This window comes from Bombus vancouverensis, chromosome 14 (assembly GCF_051014615.1).
Source record: "Bombus vancouverensis nearcticus chromosome 14, iyBomVanc1_principal, whole genome shotgun sequence".
Taxonomy (NCBI): Eukaryota; Metazoa; Arthropoda; class Insecta; order Hymenoptera; family Apidae; genus Bombus; species Bombus vancouverensis.
The window spans coordinates 9240680-9261469 of record NC_134924.1 but is presented as its reverse complement, the minus strand read 5'-3'; the positions used below and the strand labels follow the sequence as shown (position 1 = coordinate 9261469).

Here is a 20790-nt window from a genome sequence, read left to right as displayed (position 1 = left end):
GAAAATACGCGGCGGAAATAGGGATGTACGGTCTGTTTCCCTTCGGTAGCTTCTGTTCGCGCAAAGGAAGTTTCGAGTTCACTTTGCGTCGTAAATCGATATCGTTCCGGTCGATCACACGTCACCGAATAAAAATTCTTTAAGAGAGAGAATTCTACTTCGACCACTTCTTTTCCAAGCGACACAGTTTCGATAGAATGACCGCCGTTGTCGGTTTTCGGTTCCGGTTTCGAAGTAACGATCAAAGAAATTTTGCAGTTCTGTAAGAGAAATATAATTGGCGACAAGCAAATTGCCTAGATTTGCCGGGACAACTAACAATTTCCACGTATCTAGTCCTCTGACCGAGATTTCTCTTGACGAACTCAACTCTATGATTCTACGTAAAACCGGAGAAAATTCTCTAAATCGTAAATTCCCGTATGCAATCTCCCAGGTAAAGGTATTGTCTTAGAAATACAATTTTCCAGAAGTATAAAACTTGCTCGCTGTATACCGTTTCTATCTTAAAACTATCGCCAGCCGACGCAAATATTTTACGTAAGACTACAGTCTATGGAGACGGAGAGATCGCGCGAGAAGATCAAAATCAGTGCACGATAGTTTTCCACGGTTTTCCATGTTTTAGTTCTTCGTGGAACGATACAGCCAAGACTAAGGTAAATAAATCGAGTACAAGACGTTCGTTGAAACGTTGGATGAACGAAACGAACGTTCGCGGAATTCACGACCAGAGGCCAGATTGAAACGTGAGAGTAATTCGTTATTGCGGGTAGAAATACGTTTCCGCGGAAGTGAAGGACGTCGATTCGACGTGGAAGCACGTCGTGACGCCTCCGCAGACTCTGCTTGCCTCTACCGCATCCGATCGATCGACACGGATCAATCCGTACATGATCGGTCAATTTTTCCATATAAATTTATAAATATATACGTATGTGTCTCTTGGAATAGGACAAACTCCTTTCGTTCTCTTCTTTTTTTCGTTCTTAGGTGGAGACTAATTTATGAAACACACAGAGATGGTTTGGAGTGACGAAACAAATTTTAAATCGAAAGTCTACGAGATAGCGATCGATAGGTTGACTCGTACCACTAGCACGTACCACTGGCAGACTTATATTCTGCGCGTACGTTTCAACCATAAAGTGGATCCACGACGACTGAACGATATTTCCCGGGTATCTTACGTGCTCGTGTATTCCTATTCCGTTATCGTACGATTTTCTGTCTGCGACACGGTAACACGAGAAACGTTTCACAGTTTCGTGTAAAGATAAAGCGACTCTCTGTTACTTGGGAATTTCTGGAAATGGCTGTTACGCCGCTAAGATACGAATGTTTAATGCAGCTTATGATCGTGGAGCTTTAGCAAACTTGTGTTTCTTCTCCGTTTATATTTCTTATTTTTATATGATAATATAACAAGTATAATTGACTTAGTTATTTATTTCAGAAAACAACAAAGAGACAAACCTGACGATAATTCAACGTGTCATCGAGTATCGCTTAAATATTTTAGCGATTCTTATAGTTTTACTTTGTTCGGTGTGAAAAATTGAAATTGCATCCAAGTTTCGGGTTTCGTAGATTTTCCGGCTTACACGGCAAACCAGAAACAAATGGAAGTTTGTTTTCTATTCGTTTGCTATTAATCGTTGCGCGGTAGAAAGGAAAAGCCCGGATTTCGATCGAAATTCAATTTGTGATTGCGGTGGCGCGTTCGAGAGGAACAAACAGAAAAAATAACGGGGAAAAAAAACATATAGCAGTGAAAAAGTCAATCTCCAGATACAGACTAACTGGGAATCTGTCAGTTTGCTTCCCTCTCGACGCCTATTAAAACTTTTTAACCGAAGCGTTCTCGCTTTCACCCTTCTATTTCTATTAAAACTTTCTCCACTTTCTATTGCACAGATATTCAGATCAACGGGCAGACAAGCTTCGAGACGATTTAACTACTAACTTTACTCTATCGCTATTGTTTCCTCTATAATACGTTCGTTGCAGTACGAGAGATCGTTGGCGCGAACTGTCACTCCACTAGCACGAACTGTGTACAGACGAGTTTAATACAGTTGAGTTTATCTGAAATATAAAAACGGCTCGGGGAAAGTCGGAATAGGCGCGCAGACCACTTGGAGAAGAAATACGTGTTTATTTGGCAAAATTCCATTACGGACTGACCGATAGAAAAATGGCTCAAGTTAGGTACGTTGCTGGTGTGGGTAAACGTTCGAATTTCCTGACTTGGTATTTTCTCGAAATAAAGAGGGTGGAGAGAATAAGTAATCGATGAAGGCATGTTCCGAGGAAGCGGAAAGTCTAACCCCCGAAGCGACCGCGCGCGTGTCCGACTAACAGCCCGCAGACGATAAATTAATAAAGCGTGGTGAGTTCGAGGAAAGGTAGAAAAGACACGCTAATTCCAAAAAATCCGCCTTGTTAGATTTTCCTCGGTTATACACGGTCGTCGATCACTTAAGCTATTTCTAAAGACACGGTAGGTTTATCGTCTTATCGTTACGCTGCAACGTCGTTTATATTCCAGTCTTCATTCTTCAGGGGAAATCTTTTTTAAATCGTCCGTGGTCCTTTCTTCTTCCATACGAATCGCCAAATAAACTAGGTGGAAATCTATTACTATACTCTTAATATTTAAATGTGTCATATTACGATATCAGGTAACGTTGATCGACAACTAGACATTTCTTTCAGACTTCGCCGTGATAAACCACAGAGAGAGAATTACAGAATGTTTTTCTGTTTTCAGGCGATGGCGGCGGCACCGGCGGAGATGGCGACTCCATGGTGGGCGGCGGTAATTCCGAGAAGAAGACGGAATACGAGACGAATCTCTTCCTCTATAGCGTAAGCAAATACATTTCACTTCGATCCAGTAGCACTTCTATCGTCGACGACGTTAAGCTTCTACATTAAAATCGCGACCATATAAACCGATGCTTGAAACTCAATTGAAATTGCTTTACAAGGCACGATCTAAGAAATGCTTGCATAGTTTTAAGTCCGAAGCGATAGCGGAAATGGCAAAACGCGAAGTATCGGGAGTTGAATTTGTAATTGAAATTGGTTACGCGAACAATAGCGATGGTAGTTGAACAGATAAGAAAACTGGGACGACGAAGGTTCCGACTATCTTCTCTCGAAAGAAGGGTCCTTCGTTAAAACGCAAAGGAAGGAGGAAGAGAGAGAAAGAGAGAGAGAGCGGGAGGGTTGGATTCACTGGAGTGTGCAATTCGCTTAATTGTCGTTCAACGACCAAGCAACCCACGAATGGATTCCTCCGCGGTGGCGCATCTTGTTTTATTCTTCGAAACATTGTCCTTCGTCGGCGGTTTTTATTTTTCTTTTGTTCGTTCCCCCTCTGACGAGCCCCTTTCCTACCTGAGTGTCTCGAGCTTCTTTTTCTTACCGTAATCTCTATTCCCGCGAGCGGTCTCACGCTCGCTTTAATTTCCTTGCTAAATTCTCGCTTCTGTCGAATTATTTTCTTGCCTTTCACCAGACAAAAGGACGACGGTGAATTTTTCCATAAGAAAGCGGAAAAAGAACCGATTCGACTGTAACACGCTCAAGTTCTCGATACTTGGTATTTCAAGCAGACTCTTCGTCGCTTTTTCGTTTCGCTTCTTCGACAAAGCAGAGGTAGACGAAGGAGGCAGAGACGAGAAGCGGCAACGAGAGAGAGATGCAGAGGAAATCAGCAACGATAAGGCTGGTCTGGTCGCAGATAGTTTCGACCGACAGGGAAAGAAAAAGAGAGAGAGAGAGAGAACTATTGCAGCAAGAAGAGAAACGGATAATTGGATATTCAGGAATCGAGGTCGAAGCCAAACCGCGCGCGAGTTTCAGTCTATGAGAAGACTACGATACGGCCAAAGGGAACACGTTAATTAACCGACTATAGACGACGAGTGCCACGCGTTTCCATCCTCCGCTGCGTCATTCCGGATCTATCTTTTCTCCCTTCCGTTTTCTTGCTGCATCTCCGCCTGTCAGAATGCGCTCGTTACGTAACATTGCACCTGGATTCTTGGTCGGTTCAAGGACTGCGCTTGAAAGCGATCCAACCGCGTTGCCGTTTAAACGGAAGGCTCGTCGAGCGCATTCTTTTGGCCTTTCGAATGCTTCAGCGATTGCGACTAATATTATTGGGATTTAATGGTTTTCATCGATCCTTTTCAATTTGTAAAAAAAATGATAATAAAACGCTTTGAGAGGGTGAATCTTTGATTACTTATAATTGGAAATGAAGAAATCTCTCGTTAATTCTGTTGACTTGGAATTTTATATCGTTCGACATTGTGCCGCAAAAGATGTCATGCATAAATTCAAAAGGTCGATACGTCGTTAATTCGGAGAGAAATCCTCCGTTTTGCTTCCTACAAATGCGTACTATTAATCTTCCATCCATCGATCTATTTAGATTTGTCCCCCGTCTTATCGATTATCGATTCCTCGCGGGCTAACAATTAATTAATGGTATCGCTTAGATAGGATGCTAATTGGATTAGAAACAGGTGAGAAACTTGGTCGAAACTCGCTACACTTTGACGCAAACATAAATCGAATCCTACAGCGCCTTATCGCGCGTTCCCGCTCGATGAGCTTCCCTGGTTAGACTGGTAACATCGTGTCGATGCTGAAAGCGACTTTTCGCCGTAAAGCAGCTCGTTGAAATTCGGACCAGGAGAACCGCGTGGAAATTAGAAGCAACATTTTGCAAAACTTTACCGAGAGAAATAATTTTCGTCCGAGAAGTTTCTTCCGAGCGAATGCTTACTTTGAAGTTGTTCGTTGAAGAAACACGTTAATTTTTCATTGTTTATACTCGCTTTAGCAAGAGCTTTTTCTTCCTCGAGAACTAATTATTCTTTGCTGAATATTCAGGAGAATTGCCGAGGAATTTCAATGAAAGTTCCTCTGTGATTACAAAGCGTTTGACGACAAGATTCCTACGAAATAAAAATTCGTGCGATACTGCGTGAATTGCATTTTATAGGAAATATTTTCCGACGGTCGGAAATCTAGCGGATTTTTCCTTTTGCCAATGAATTAAGTCTCGTTGATCAATTAATTAAACACGTTGAGTGATTAATCCGCAAACAGTATCATCGCCAGTCCAATTAAAACGACCGTTCGGTATATTTATCGACTTTTTTCCGTCTGGACGGGATGAAATTTCCTCCCAGTATCGTCTTTCCTCTGTCACACTGAATATTTATAATCCGGTATCTTCTTTTAACCGCTCCTCGACCTGTTTTCCTGCTAACGAAGACAAACCAGACGACGTGATAACGAATGTTGGAGACTTTCACTCTTTCGAAACATTAATAACTTCGAAAGTTTGAAAACTGTACGACTTCATAAAGTTAAAAGCTTTCTTTTCTACTTACGGACACCCTTAGAAACGTAAAAGCCAATGTATTGCAATTTATCAATTTATAGAATTATATAACGTTTATAATGAAACTTAACGTCGTAGGTAGAATAGATAGTACGAGCTCAGCCAATTGCCTGAAAGCAAATTGTTCGATTCTTCAAATTACCATTGTAAAGTATGAACGTTTACGAAACAAAGTAGTAGAAAAGTACGCGCCTGATCAGACCGACTTAAATATATCAGCCAGCTTTCTTCTCGGTTCTTAATATCTTTTTAACTCTAAATTGGAATCATAGATCTAAACTGAATCGTTATTTATTTTTGAAATAGAAGCTTTATTAATAGAAGCTTTAATTAACGCTTTATATTTTATACGACAGGGATCGTACATGAATTTATCACGTAAGATATTGCAGAGTATAAATTAAAATGGGCTCACCTTCGTGTTGGAAATATTAGAGATAATGTTCTGTCTGAATCTCATAGCCTGTTACGGCCAGCTTATGTTTCCAAGAAATTGGGCTGCCTGTGTATCAGGTGGAAACAGTTTCAAAGCGATCCAATTAACCAGATGTTTCACGCTAGCCTGACCATTATCGGGGCTTTTAATATGCTTGAACTTAAGCTGTTCAAATTGTGCATTCTCCCCTAGATGTTACAGCGTACTCTCTGAAAATCTGACCATTTTTATATCATTCTCCTAAATTTGACGTCGATAAGGAACAAGATACTATAAACCGATTTTCTTCCTTTCAGGAAGAGATGGAAGTCCGCCCTCGAATCTCTACGCTCCTCACCCGCCTGTCGGATTACAGCAACACGATTCCAGCTGCAACCGATCCGGACGCCAAACCTTCGCCTGTTCAAAGTGGAGCACGAATGGGTACCTTGATCGGTGTCTTTTTGCCCTGCATCCAAAATATCTTCGGTGTTATTCTCTTCATTCGTTTGACTTGGGTCGTTGGGACGGCAGGCGCCATTCAAGGTTTCTTCATCGTGCTATGTTGTTGCTGCGTGGTGGGTATCGATAGAACGGCGACGGAGCTTTCTTTAATTATATACGATGTTTATATTTCTCTGTCCACGTAGACAATGCTGACCGCCATCAGCATGAGTGCCATCGCGACCAATGGTGTGGTACCAGCCGGAGGATCCTACTTCATGATATCCAGAAGTTTAGGACCAGAATTTGGTGGTGCTGTGGGAATGCTCTTCTACACGGGTACCACCTTAGCTGCTGCCATGTACATTATCGGTGCTGTTGAAATTGTCTTGGTAAATTTATAATTCTTCCCTTTGGGATTCAAAAACTCTCAACACGAAAGAGTGTTAATTGATCGTGTTAGGAACTTATCGAAATGCAAAGGATTAAAATTTCCCTCTAGCAACCACAAAATAGGATTCCGTTTCATCTTATCGCTTTCTCATACACTTTAACCAAAAATCTCTCTACCAACTGAAAGTAAACGCTTCGTCTGTCGTAGACTTACATGGCGCCGTCGCTCAGTATATTCGGTGACTTCACCAAAGACCCAAGCATCATGTATAATAACTTCCGAGTATACGGGACGTGTCTACTTATAGTAATGGGCACCATCGTGTTCATCGGCGTCAAGTTCGTCAACAAGTTCGCCACGGTCGCCCTAGCCTGCGTTATCCTCTCCATCGTGGCCGTCTATGTCGGCTTATTCTACAACATCTACGGCAACGAGTCCCTCAAGTACATAGACATACAATTAATCCTCGTTGCGCCAAATTCCCTTCCAAACAACTTCACCAACGTTCTTGTCTGCATTCCAGGATGTGTATTCTTGGCAAGAGGTTGTTAAAGGATATCAATGTACTGACCGAATGCAATAAAAACGTCAGCGGAGTTCTTCATCAAATTTACTGTGGAAACAGCACTACCAAGTGTGATCCTTACTACGTGGAAAATAATGTGACTATCGTGAATGGGATTCGCGGGTTGGCCAGTGGTGTATTTTTAGGTAGGCACCTTCGAACATGATCTTCCAGTGACCTGCAAATGGTGGATTATATTAAGCATATTGGTTTTATGGCGTTTAGAGAACATATGGAACAGTTTCCAAGACGAAGGCCAATTGATTGCCTATGGAAAAGATCCCAAGGACATGGACCAAATGGCTACGTCTTCGTATAACCAGATCCAGGTCGATCTTACCACTACCTTCACCATTCTCATCGGTATCTTCTTCCCTTCGGTCACAGGCAAGTTGTAACGAAGTCTCCTATCGTTTCTAGGAATCTTGCAACATCGAAGATTGAACACCAACGTGACTAAAGCGTTTAGTTACTGTTATATGTTGTTCACAGGAATCATGGCTGGTTCCAATAGATCGGGTGACCTCGCAGACGCTCAGAAATCTATTCCCATCGGCACTATTTGCGCCATTTTGACAACCTCGACAGTGTACCTGTCCAGTGTCCTGCTCTTTGCCGGTACGGTAGATAACCTTCTACTTCGAGACAAGTTTGGACAAAGTATCGGTGGCAAACTGGTGGTAGCGAACATGGCCTGGCCCAATCAGTGGGTCATCTTGATCGGCTCCTTCTTATCCACCCTCGGTGCTGGTCTCCAATCTTTAACAGGCGCTCCGCGATTGCTTCAAGCCATTGCCAAGGATAGTATCATTCCTTTCTTGACTCCCTTCGCCACCAGCTCGAGTCGCGGAGAACCTACGAGAGCTCTGCTATTGACGATCATCATCTGTCAGTGTGGCATTCTCCTTGGCAACGTCGACTACTTGGCTCCCTTGCTATCCATGTTCTTCCTGATGTGTTACGGTTTCGTGAACCTGGCCTGCGCTCTACAGACTCTTCTCAGAACACCAAATTGGAGACCAAGATTTAAATACTACCACTGGAGTCTTTCATTCCTCGGTCTGTCCCTCTGTATCGCCATCATGTTCATGACCAGCTGGTACTATGCTTTATTGGCCATGGGAATGGCTGGGTGCATTTACAAATATATCGAATACTGCGGCGCTGAAAAGGAATGGGGTGACGGGATCCGTGGTCTGGCTCTATCCGCCGCTCGTTATTCTCTTTTAAGATTAGAAGAAGGACCACCTCATACGAAGAATTGGCGGCCACAGATTCTCATCTTGGCCAAACTGACGGACGATCTGGTGCCCAAGTATCGCAAGTTATTCGCGTTTGCCAGTCAGCTGAAGGCTGGTAAAGGTCTCACGATCTGCGTCAGCTGCATTGGCGGAGATTACATTCAAAACACTGGTAGAATTCTGGCTGCAAAGGTGAATCTGCGCAAAACGATGGGAGAGGAGAAGGTGAAAGGATTCGTGGACGTATTGGTTGTCAGGGACGTTGTCGATGGACTTAGTTCTTTGATCCAAACGACTGGATTGGGTGGAATGAAGCCTAATACCGTGATCCTTGGCTGGCCCTATCGCTGGAAGCAGTCGCAGGAGGAAAGGAATTGGAGGGGATTCTTGCAGACCGTCAGAGCAGTCGCGGCAGCCAGGATGGCTCTTTTGGTGCCTAAAGGAATTAACTTCTTCCCTGACTCGACGGAGAAAGTGGTGGGAAATATCGATGTCTGGTGGATCGTTCACGATGGTGGTCTCTTGATGTTGTTACCGTTCCTGCTGAAGCAACATCGCACATGGAAGAATTGCAAAATGAGGATTTTCACCGTAGCACAGATGGAGGATAATTCTATTCAGATGAAGAAAGACTTGAAGAAGTTCCTATACGATTTGAGGATCGAAGCTGAGGTGGAGATCGTTGAGATGGTGAGTTGTGTATCTTAACCCTTCTTAATACTCTTTTGATTAATCGTCGATAGAGAGTTCGATGGAACAAAGTTGTCTAAGTCCATCGTTCGAAAGAACCAAATGCGGAAACGAATATGGCGACTCTAATTCATCATGCGCGACTAATTGTTTTTATTATTCATTTAATGGTAATATTCATAGATGGATTCCGACATATCCGCGTACACGTACGAGCGAACCTTGATGATGGAGCAGAGGAACCAGATGCTGCGGGAGTTGCGGCTGAACAAGAAGGAGTCCCTAGGAGTGGTAAGTGACGAGATCGCGAAACCGATGAACAACCATAAGCAAAAAAAAAAAAAAAAAAAAATGCAATGTGTATATGTAGTATAAGATCTGCCTATATGTGTATATATATATTACGATTACTGATCGGTATGTGTCTGTTTGTTGCGTGCTCGTCACGGATAAGGTGCAGACATTGGTGGACTTCAACGAGGTACCCGCTGAAGAAAATTTACCTCTGGTTTGTCAGAAAATTCCCGGAGTTCCTTCGTCTGTTTATCCCCTTTATATTTGTGTCTACTATGACCAAGACACACACGAGTGTCATCCACGAATCCTCGTTTCCAACTTTCGTAACAAAAAAGAAAATCACATTTCACTTTTGATCGATTTCATTCGCATTGACCAACTTACACATGTACATACGCCATACATACAAAAGCGATAATATAACGTTCGACTCGAATTAACTCACTTCCATATCGAGAAAATGAACTCTTGGAGGTGACGTAGGAATCGGCGCTCCAGAATATACACGATTCCTCGCCGGTTAATCGATCGAATTATAATATTATATCTGCCTGTCTATCTCTTTTTCTCTGACTCGCAACGTTTTGATTTGGAATACTGCTGCAATGGATCCCTCCACCAGTTTGCTTTCTTGCTTCTCATGACTACGTTTTACAACCGTCTCCGGGCCTCCTGAGAACCTCCAAATGTTTCAGCTTTTGATTGGCACGTTCATAGCCCAGAATGCTTCCATTTAGCGATCGTTCATTTAGTCAGATCATTATAGAGTGCTTTGATGCTAGAGTTAGTCGTCTTTTCCGACACACTTTGACTGTCTCCTGCTACTCGGGACATGGTAGTTGGTCGCAGATTCGTTGATACTTGATCAACGTGATACAGGTACAGGCGATCGTGGACCATCACCACAATGTTGACGTGAAGATTGCCACCAAGGTGAGATTCCAGGAGCCTGGAAGCCAAAATCCAAACGCGGTGGACGAGGCGCAGGAGAAACTGGTGCAAGAGACGGAGGCGAGTAAAGAGGGAGAGCCAGGAGAAGTTAACGAAACCGGAGAGGAAGCCAAGGAGGTCAACGAGGAGGAAGCGAAATTAATTGGTGGATCGCCGAAACAGGAGAACAAGGATAACACGGAAAACACGGAGAAAGAAGCAAAAGAAAACGAGGAGAAGAAAACTGATAGCCCGGAGTCTAAGAAACCTGCAATTACACCGTGAGTAATCACGATATAACGACTCGTTAAATCCAATAGAGATTCTCTGTTGAAAAAATGGTTGATGATGACTTCAGGGACGAGGGCAACGTAAGACGTATGCACACTTCCATCAAACTGAACGAGGTGATCGTAAAGAAGAGCAAAAACGCTCAGTTAGTCATCCTGAATCTTCCTGGACCACCAAGGGACACCTCAGTGGAACGTGAATCAAACTGTATCCTTTCTATATTTGACACTTGAATAACAGATGCTTCTTGCCTCTCTGTTGTTTCTGCTCTTTCTTTCTTTCTTTTAATTTCCTTAATGAACGCACCATAGACATGGAATTCCTAGAGGTTCTTACCGAAGGTCTGGAGAGGGTGCTGATGGTGCGTGGTGGCGGACGAGAGGTTATCACCATCTACTCGTGAACTAGACCGGCTGCAATCGAAGTAATCGCCTCGCGACAGCGGAAATCTAGTTTAATTCTGAAAGACCTAAACTACTTCACCCTACGGAACACGTTGCTCTTGTGCCATTGTCTGAGCAGTCACTTGCGTTGCGCGTTGTGAACACACATTCATACACACACACACACAGTAATAGCCCGGCTAATCGGATGAAAAGTACTGGATACAGATCAACGACGCTGTTTCCGCGGATACCAAACCGGGCACCAACGTACCCGCTTCGAGAACGTTAGTTGTTATACGGTAAAGAATAGAAAAGAAACTGACCCTCGACGAGAAGGCCAAAAGTGACATGCCAAAGGATAAGATAAATTCCTTCGAATGAATTTCACGCGTAAACTAGGAAACGTAGGATCTATCTTATTTTACACTCGTCCCTTTTCTCGATGAGGCTAGAGACTTTAAAATACAAAAAGTGGTTTTTATCCGTGTCACACGTGTTACACGTGCGACCACCCAACAGACAGTTAGCACAGAGGGCTGCACACAGAGCATACTTCGACCTTGTCATTATACAATCGGATTCTCAAAACAGTGTTTCAGAGAGGAAAGATAGAAAAACAAAGCGGAGCGTATTTTTACGTCGCTAAGACAACGTTTCGATCTTCAATCGACGGAAACCAAGGAAATCGAAAGGGAAATACGGAAGGTCGAATCAAAGAAGAGACAGATACGTCTCGAGAATAAAGAAACAAAAGTATAATTCACTACGATACGACTCCGACGATTATATTCCCATTTGAAACTGAAATCAAAATTTTTGGTCCGAGGCTAAGATCGAAGCATCTACGAAAACCACTGCCAGAATACTTTCTAAATGCTTCGCGTTTAACCAAAGACGCGAGAGGCTCATTTTTCTACACGCATTGTCGTTATAGAGAGTATAATAGATATGTATAATTCTACTGCTTATAGATGAACTTAGGGTAGCCTAGGATAGCGCGGTGAAGTACGCCGACGAGCAGTGGCGCCTGCGTTTGCGCGAATATCCGCGCGCGTTTTGCGCCTACGTGGCGAAAGTTAGGACGAACGTTGCCAGCGTTGAACGATTTTATGCGGACGCAGAACTGAAAATGTATCTGAAAATGTGACAAAGAGAATGTGGCAAATCCATATCTTAATTAATGAAATAAATATTATTGAAATTAACCACACTATTGTCAAAGAAATAGTAACAAATTTTTGACGTATAAAGAAAAGTACGTCACTGCCAGAAAAAAAAAAGAATATTCTCCAAACTGTTATTTAAGATTGTGTACAAGTATCAATGGTAACGAGATCGATGCAGAAAAAGAAGTTCAGACTTTCGGTGTGTTAGAAACAAAGTATAGTGCTAAGGTATTCTTGAAATTACTAATTTATATCACTTAACATCGATACGACGTCAGGATTCTAATAGCAATACGAGTTCACAGTTTACTTAAAATTACGAATCCGTATCACTACATCGCTATGAAACATAGATCTACTTACGATTAAAGAATTCTAACGCTAAATGTCCTAAGGAAAGTATATATATACATATATATACATTATATATATCTATATATAATATATATATATATATCGCGAAATCTTTTTCGAGTTATTAATTCGCATTCTTCGTATCGATATTAACACGAGGAATTAGCAATAGTAGTACTATCCATAGAGTTGAAGTTTCTTAATGTACTACAAAGAAAAAAAAAAAATATTCCGCGAAAGTCTTAAGACATACTAATCTATCATAGATGATCGATGTAACATCAGTGATTGATCTATAGCACTAGAATCCAAACTTTAAATGATAAAACGGATCTATTAAATGCATCGGTAAACCTAAAACGTTAGCAATAAATTGCTAGCACAAGGACGCACAATGTGAGCATCAATGTGAAGAAAAAATTTCTCTTTTCATTCATCGTTTTATATATAATACATATCTATACATATATATGTATGTATATATATGTATATATATGTATATATTTCACTATACTAAATCCGAAAACTGTTCGGCACCTCGACATTGCGTCCCCATAAAAGTTCAAACCGTAGCGTTTACTTCCAACTAGCGCCGCGAACGACAAACGGAGGAAACACGGCGAGTATTCACGCATCTCCTACCTACAGGACTGAAATTCGTTCTTTCCATTGTACTTCTCAACCTCTTGCGCGTTGAAATCTTCGTCTAGGTTCGCGTTTACACTGTCCAAGGCCTACCGGTTCGATTCACGGCTCTAGTACGTCTATGTAAGTATGTAAAGGGAGTGCATTCGTGCGTGCGCGTCTTACGCGTGTAACCATCACGGTGATAACCTTAAAAAGAAGAACGAGTTCACGGTATCGCCTGCATAGAGTCACAGAATGAACGAACGGTGAATGCCAAAAATAAATGAGTCACATTTTTCGCGAGGATCTTTAACCGACTTTCATCAAAGGATAGCGTGTAGCGTTGTAATCTGTCGCATTTAAGTGTCGTGTGCATGTCACATTTCATACGCGGCGCGAAATTCTGCCGTATCTCATTTTTAGATAGGCACTATCTATGTATATGTATATATATACATATATATATATATACACATGAATATAAATATACTTATATGTACATGACGTATAGTTTATCTACAAAATAAGAGAAAGAAAAAGTTGACGAACAAAAATCTTTTAAAAAAAGAGTGGAGTAATCACGTTCGAGCGTGCAACTTTTACTATGCTCGTCAATACACACTATGTCTACTTAATTGAAAGCCGCAGACAAATCGCGGTTCCGGATGATGTTAATCGAAACAAGAGAGTCGAGCACTCGACGAACCTTCATAATCACTTACAGTCGGCTAGGACACAATGCATGGAAGTTATACTGTTCTTTTCTTCGTTCGTTACGTTTGACGCTGTACAAGTATTTTAAAGAATGAATTGAGGATTTTCGTATTCATGTAATCGGATAACGAGGAATATGATAGCGTCCTACGAGTTTTTATTTCATTAATATGAACGACATATGTAATCTTATTGGTTGACTGTTGCAGCCTACTGCATCGATCTGATAATCCATAAAATCGTATTCACCAGCAAATGAATTTATTGTTAGAATGGGACCGAAATGACCGAGATTTTTTTATTGTCCATTCTTAAGCCTGAACTAGTTTTTGAAACATTTTGTATACAGACTCAAATATAAAGTCGTCGAAAGAAACATAAAGATTTAAGAAAAAAATGGAACAAGCGAAATTACCAGGCCTATATCTAATATGTAAAAGATTTAGAGAACCAAATTAGATACGTTAATTGTACGAGAGCGTCACGTATAAAAATGAAATACGTTTCTTTATCTACCTCATCGTCAACATGCGTTGAATCAAGTGAGAAAGAAAAGAAGAAGCAGTTCCAAGAACCAATAGGACTGTTTCCAATTGCGATGAAGAAAAGAAAGAAAAAGTGGATAGTCCATAGCCGATGGACGAGAAAAGACGGCGAAGGTTCGTGAGACGCTCCCTCTGTCTCTATGTATCGTCCACAATGTTGTGACATGTACTTTCTAATTTTAATACGTTACTCACTTGTCGATTACCATATATTTTATGTGTACTTGCCTATCTGATAGGCATCGGCACCGCATAGTTTATACGAGACGTGTTGACTATGAGAAAAGTTTATCGCGAGAGTAGAGAATGGAAGTCAAAGAAAGATAATAACAGTGAAAGAGGAGGAGAATTATAAGAGAGAAAAAGGGAGATAAACGGTAAACGTGTTGTATATAAATAGGGGTAGACTTCAGGAGAAAGAGAAAGCGAAAAATGAAAAAGTGATTGGTATGGATCTAAGAGACATGGTTCAAATAGAAATAGAAAGAAAACAAGAGAGAAGAGAAACATCTTTTTCATAGATCAAACAGTATTGCAGCGTATTCTGCTGTCGCTTTAATATTTTACTATGTTGTATTTACTGGAAAATGCACAATTGACCATATGGACACGGACATACATATGTACACGTTACGTAAGCATAAGAAGAGAAAGAAAATATTAAGGAAGGAAGAATATATATATTATATATATGGAAAAGAAGTATATGGATATATATATATAAACCTGCGAGCTTGGCATTTGTCGGAGATTTATCGTGTGTCGTTGTAGCGATGCGGTTCGTTGTGAACGGGCCCCGCGTCTGGTTTAAATCACCTCTAGGCTGTGAGATGCGAGCTAAGCAGCAGAGAAACTTGCTCGAGACCTCAATCATATGTGTCAAATCAAGCGTCAGATACTATATACATACGTATATACTTTTAAATCTTAATATCTCGTTTAAAAAAAAGGGGAAAAAAGAAAAAAAATACACCGAATCTAGCCCTCTTAAAGAAAAAAAGAAACCAAAGTCTACTCTCGCTCGTGGCGACACCACTTAGTTTTTTCTCCTCACATACACAACATACACACACATGCGTATACACATACATACACAAATTTAGAGTTCGAGTTACAAGAAGCGAAAAAAACAAACATTAAGAAAAAGATGTATAAAAGCGTAAGAGAGGAACTGCGTGCTTCCGATACACGAAGCGGAAGTTACACGTTAGCCGTTGAAGAGCAAATGACAAAGGAAAGAGAGGATATGGAAGAGGGAAAGAGAGTGCGAGATGGTGCATTATAAAATGAATATATGTATATATAGATATGCACATATACAGATTCTATACATATGTGTATATATGTATATATGTATATAGGAAAGAAATATAAGATATATTTGTAGATACAAACACTTTAGCCATCTGGTTAGCATATGTAATAGAGTCAATACTGTGAAAAAAATTACCTATAACTTTACCCCCTATACCCTTTTAGATTATAGACGACGATGAGTACTTGTAATTAACTTATGGAAGATGAAATATAATGAATGAAGAAACTATATCTGCGATCAGATCGATTCAATAAATAAACGACATACACCTATTCAGTGTTTACTATCTTTCTTGCATAAATCATTTTCCGAATCATTCCTTTCTCTTTTTTTTTTTTGAAAACTTAAATTCTCTATCAGATAAAATGTCTATTATTATCTGTTCTTGGCTTCTGAAAGATGTAAATCTTTTAATTTTTAAATACCAACTACAGACTAAAACTTTCGATACAATAAAATATAGTGCAACGTGTTTCTTGTTTTAAATCCTTGAAATATTCTTAAACGGTAAACTTTTTTATGTATAGTTGAGCAAAGTTTTTGAACATATTTATTTTTCTTTCCTTATCTTTCTTAACTAGTAACTTTGTACGCTTCTGTCACTATATCGCGTTTAGTGATTTTCCAAGTTCTTTACCTATCTAGTGACATTTCACGTTGTAGCGATCATTGCCCTAGTGACATTGAATTTACGCATTGGAGATTGTGCTTTAGCAAAGGTGTATGAACGATCGATATGCCTATCTATCTTTGAACTATGTAATCGTACAGGCCATACGTGTTTATAGATGTTTCAATGGTTGACAGCTGTCAATTGCACATAGGTTGGTAGTGAGTCACGACATTGGCAGTGGAACTAGGTGAAGACTACTCACCTCGACAGGTGACTAATACCTTAAGAATTGCTCTTTGTTTCCTATTGAAGTTGTGTTATCATCTTATTGCGCACGCACTTGCTCGTAGTTAATAGCGGTTCATGCCTTGTGACTTTCCCTTAGACAAACTTAATCAAGCACTCGCTTTTTGGCCTCCAAATATCGTGCTGGTCCAACATAGGTATCGCACATCATCACCTACTCTTTTGTTCAAATGTCCAGGTATTTTTTGTAAGAGCCCTTTTTTAATTCTTTTTGCGCAGTTTTTTATAATCGCCTATCATCATCAAGTCAAGTTCAATTTTGCTACTTTATTTCCCAGCGATATAACCGGCATGGCGTCCAGCTCCGTCAGCCAGGAGGATTTTGACAATGACTTCGAGCTAACATCCAGGAGGTCTAGGATCAGAACTGCAAGGGCACGGGTCGTTCCACCCAGGGCAGGAGACTCATCTTCCATAAACTTTCAAAGTAACGATATATGTTCATTGTTTTGTTACTTTGTGCTCTACGATGCTTTATATTCAATTGCCTTTGTTCGTAGAGGGTGCACAGAATGTAGAAGAATCTCAAGGTGTGTGTGACACGAGTTCAAACAGTGTGCTTCCACCTGAACATGAGAATCAACAGAATAAACCAATAATGAGGAAACAGGACAAACGAGTGACTGGCCGGTGAGTAAATAAAAGGGTCGTCGTTTAAGTAAGGTATTCGTGGGAAGAAGTTTTCGCTAAGCACAAGTGTCTTCTAAATACGACTAAGTAGATCTAGCATAGAGTTTGCGCGGTTTGTTAACAATTTCTGGATCTGGTTCTAGTGTCTTTAGTGTCGTATCCTGTTTGCACAGGCCAACGCACATAAACAAGGGAAAGCAGCAACGCGATCGACGGAAGCTTCGAGAGAAGAGACGAAGTACCGGAGTAGTACATTTGCCATCAACGGAGGTTTGTCACTGTTTCCAGTCACGTTAAGGACCCAAAATCTTAATGACTTCTCGCGGCAATATCCCGGATTTTAAAATAAGGATTTCTCTTGCACCTATACTCATCTGATAAAAATCTTTTAATCATTTCTGTATCTTGCATGACAAATTTAGAGCTGTTTTACTTATATTCGTTACAAAGGATCCTTTGATCAATTATTTTGAATCGATACCTGAGATGAATATTTTAGTTCGTCTGCAAAAGAATTTGTTTTTCAAACGTATATTTGGTGTTCTCGATTTCTGTGGGAAATGTCTTGCGCGAATGTATCTTTCTAGAAGATCATACTAGACACACACGGAATGTATGACAAAGTAGTATTGCACTTAGAAACTGCTTACCGCGTTCTTCTAGCGTTAATCGCGTTTGGCCGCGAGCGTTAACGGATATTGGTAAAAGTTTTGTGTGCAAACCCGTTCATACTCCGCAATGTAATTTCGTTAGCCACTTAATTCTACAGAGTACAGGAGGTAGTACAGGAGAAGATGAAGAAGATCTTAGTGGCACTTGTCTTGAAACTAAACACAACACACACCACAATGAGTTCCTAGATCATGAACTCATAGAAGTAAGTGCGTGTGATTTTCACTTCTTAAGAAAGATATTTCGTTATTTATTTCGAACACGGTCAAAAGTCGATCGTATGTAAACGAGACTACCTATGTATGTCAAACTACGCATGTTTCAGGAACGGACAGCAAAAATGTTTACTCAAAGGCGAAACAAAAGGTATAAAACACTGAGATATCTTATTACGGTAGTAAACTATATATAGTGCTTTAGTGAAATTTAGTAGTCATTTGTAATAAACTGCTACTGCTTTTTAGGCATTACCGTACTTCCTACAGGTCATGTATAAATAGGCACAGTTGGTAAGTGCTACTGTACGTGACTATGTACAATTAGGCACGACCTGTACGAAGTACGGTAGAGCTAGTAGATTCTTTTAAAAACGAGCCTGCGTATTGTAACGAGTACCGTAAGTCCTTTGTACACATTTTTTACAACGATCTAGAAATAATAAGAATCGCGTAATGTCTCACTGATCTCATACTAATCGTATTTCATGTTACACTAAAGCGTCAACTAATTAACTCGAAAACAGTACAAATATAGGGTAAACGATATATATAATTGTCATCAAACATTACGATATTAAGGGTCGTGCCTAATATAATATCATAGACAGTCCAATACCGTGTATAATCACGTACGTTCACTAATATATCAAAATTACCCATTTAATTTTAGCCACTCCGATTTGGAGGCAGATGACGAGGAATTCGATTCCTTGAATCAGTCTGACAGTGTCAATCAGTCAGATCATGGAAATCACGAGCCACAAGCTTCCGTAAACACCGTCAATCAACCAAGACTGTCTACGCCAACAGGAGATAATCCACACGAAGTATTTTTTCTTTTTTTTATTGGAATATTTCATCTAACAATTAAAACGAAACAACTCACAAACTCGTACGATATTCTGTTTAAAACTTTCAGTTGATAGAACGAGCGCAAGAAGAAAATAGAAGGTTGCTGTCTCTCCTGGAGGATCGGGATCACAAGATAATGACCCTTGAAGCTCGGCTGCTTCAACAGCAGCACGAAATGACCATAGAAAGGGAACGGCTTCGTGAAGAGAATGCCGCGTTAATCCGTGCTATGGCAGCCCTGGCGAGTAATTAACTCTCCTATTCGCGAAACAGTCCGATCTATCAATTCTATAGCCGATTCTCAAGAACTTGCGGATCACCAATTAAGAAAAGCTATATATATATATGTATAGACACATATACATATACATATATGCCGATAGTTTGTAAGTAATTGTGAATTTACTTGTTAATAATAGCTGAGAAGATTGCGAAGCGATTTTAAAAAGAGAAACGATTATCTGTTACTGATTTACGCTGTTAAAGAATCAGGGTAAGTTACGCAGTATAAACATAAAATCGCAGTATCAACTATAATCATTCTTGCAGCAAGCAATAGATCGTCGAGTACGAACAAGTAATTATATTTATCCGCTTCACTGGTAGTGCTTCATTTACGGGAATTTTTCTTTCGTAGCGGAAAGAGACAAGCTATTTTGCGCGTTCGCATAGAATCGATATCTAATCTTGAACGATAAGTTCGAGCAAATATGTTTTTTCGCGATGTAACAACCCAACGGAATAAAAGGTGCTCCGATTTGTTATGTCATTGATTTTAAAGCAGAGAATGTGCAAAGTAAATATTGGAAATTTTATGTCTGAAAATACTTAAGACTCTTAGAGTATCGTTTTTGCGTAGTATTTATTATAACTTGAGTTATACGTTGTCTGTTTTATACTCGAATGGATCTATTGGTAACGTAGTTACTCCACGTAAGACTTTTTACCTATGAAAAATGTTTGCTTCGTCGCGCAATTATATTGGCGTAATGGTAGTACAAGGGCGTAATACAAACCTCTATAAAATTAGGCGCGATCTGTGCAGAACGTGTAAATAAAACAGCACAAAGCTGGCAATTCCTTATCGATTACCTATGCATTTAATTCGAAGAAACGATAGGTTTTTCGCATTTCCAGCCACCGATAGAACGAAACAGAACGAAACATAACGAACAGGGGTATGAGAAAACGAAGAAGCAGCAAACAAGTTCAGTATGACCCCTAAAATTGCTATTGCTATTGCTATTATTATTAGCTATACCGTTACAATCTAATATTTACATACCTACAGCGAAACGTAACTATATAATATTTAGAAAGCAGGAGACTGAGAATGCGAGTACATTGTGCATGTGAGCGAACAGAATCGAGAGAAAGTAATAAGATCGAATTTGTATTTACACACTTGATCGTGTGCACAATCATATTTTTCTCTGTCAAGACGCCGTGCCGAATAACAAGGAAAAAAACAACACGAAGAGAACGTGTTTACTTATTAAGTTTATCGTGCATATTTTTCAATTTGTTTCGGTAGTCGATTGGAATATTATTTCGATTCCTTCTTGAAAATGCATGTAGAGAAGAATACTCGGTCTAAGAAGATTAACCGATTCCATCGCGAGAATTTGGAAACTTTATTATATTCGAAATTCGATATTTTCTGTCTAAATAAACATTTTCTTAATAACTGTATC

At 40.2% G+C, this 20790-nt stretch overlaps 2 protein-coding genes across 12 annotated transcripts in view; both read left to right on the top strand.

The window, feature by feature from the left end:
- The window catches only part of kcc (solute carrier family 12 member kcc), a 100647-nt gene extending 84570 nt beyond the window's left edge, over nucleotides 1–16077 (top strand). For 4 of the 6 annotated variants that reach the window (XM_033328962.2, XM_033329014.2, XM_033328996.2 and 1 more), the window contains 12 exons: nucleotides 2774–2871; nucleotides 6161–6421; nucleotides 6494–6679; nucleotides 6889–7124; nucleotides 7205–7392; nucleotides 7472–7633; nucleotides 7739–9177; nucleotides 9361–9468; nucleotides 9632–9685; nucleotides 10354–10685; nucleotides 10763–10902; nucleotides 11007–16077. In XM_033328962.2, coding sequence (XP_033184853.1) covers nucleotides 2774–2871; nucleotides 6161–6421; nucleotides 6494–6679; nucleotides 6889–7124; nucleotides 7205–7392; nucleotides 7472–7633; nucleotides 7739–9177; nucleotides 9361–9468; nucleotides 9632–9685; nucleotides 10354–10685; nucleotides 10763–10902; nucleotides 11007–11098 — 3296 coding nt within the window. In that variant the 3' untranslated portion in view covers nucleotides 11099–16077. The remainder of the gene's footprint in view (nucleotides 1–2773; nucleotides 2872–6160; nucleotides 6422–6493; nucleotides 6680–6888; nucleotides 7125–7204; nucleotides 7393–7471; nucleotides 7634–7738; nucleotides 9178–9360; nucleotides 9469–9631; nucleotides 9686–10353; nucleotides 10686–10762; nucleotides 10903–11006) is intronic. The other 2 variants (XM_033328970.2, XM_033328979.2) reach the window with 2 other exon arrangements.
- On the top strand, nucleotides 13232–20783 carry LOC117154237 (uncharacterized). Of its 6 annotated transcripts, none has more exons than XM_076624226.1 (10): nucleotides 16482–16688; nucleotides 16804–16902; nucleotides 17003–17151; nucleotides 17225–17354; nucleotides 17498–17624; nucleotides 18124–18231; nucleotides 18352–18392; nucleotides 18491–18535; nucleotides 18915–19071; nucleotides 19164–20783. In XM_076624226.1, the coding sequence occupies exons 2-10, from the start codon at nucleotides 16895–16897 to the stop codon at nucleotides 19347–19349; spliced, it is 951 nt and encodes a 316-aa protein (XP_076480341.1). In that variant the 5' UTR covers nucleotides 16482–16688; nucleotides 16804–16894; the 3' UTR covers nucleotides 19350–20783. The 6 variants fall into 6 exon arrangements, with proteins under 6 accessions (XP_076480344.1, XP_076480341.1, XP_076480340.1 ...); XM_076624225.1 differs by having other exon boundaries at nucleotides 16804–16911; XM_076624227.1 differs by having other exon boundaries at nucleotides 16485–16688; nucleotides 16804–16911; nucleotides 17528–17624.
- Nucleotides 20784–20790: the final 7 nt, after the last annotated feature.

Coding starts and splice junctions, on each gene's coding strand:
- LOC117154237 (XM_076624225.1), top strand. Junction 17,152..17,224: donor ATCTTCCATAAACTTTCAAA/GTAACGATATAT, acceptor CTTTGTTCGTAG/AGGGTGCACAGAATGTAGAA. Junction 17,625..18,123: donor TACATTTGCCATCAACGGAG/GTTTGTCACTGT, acceptor TTAATTCTACAG/AGTACAGGAGGTAGTACAGG.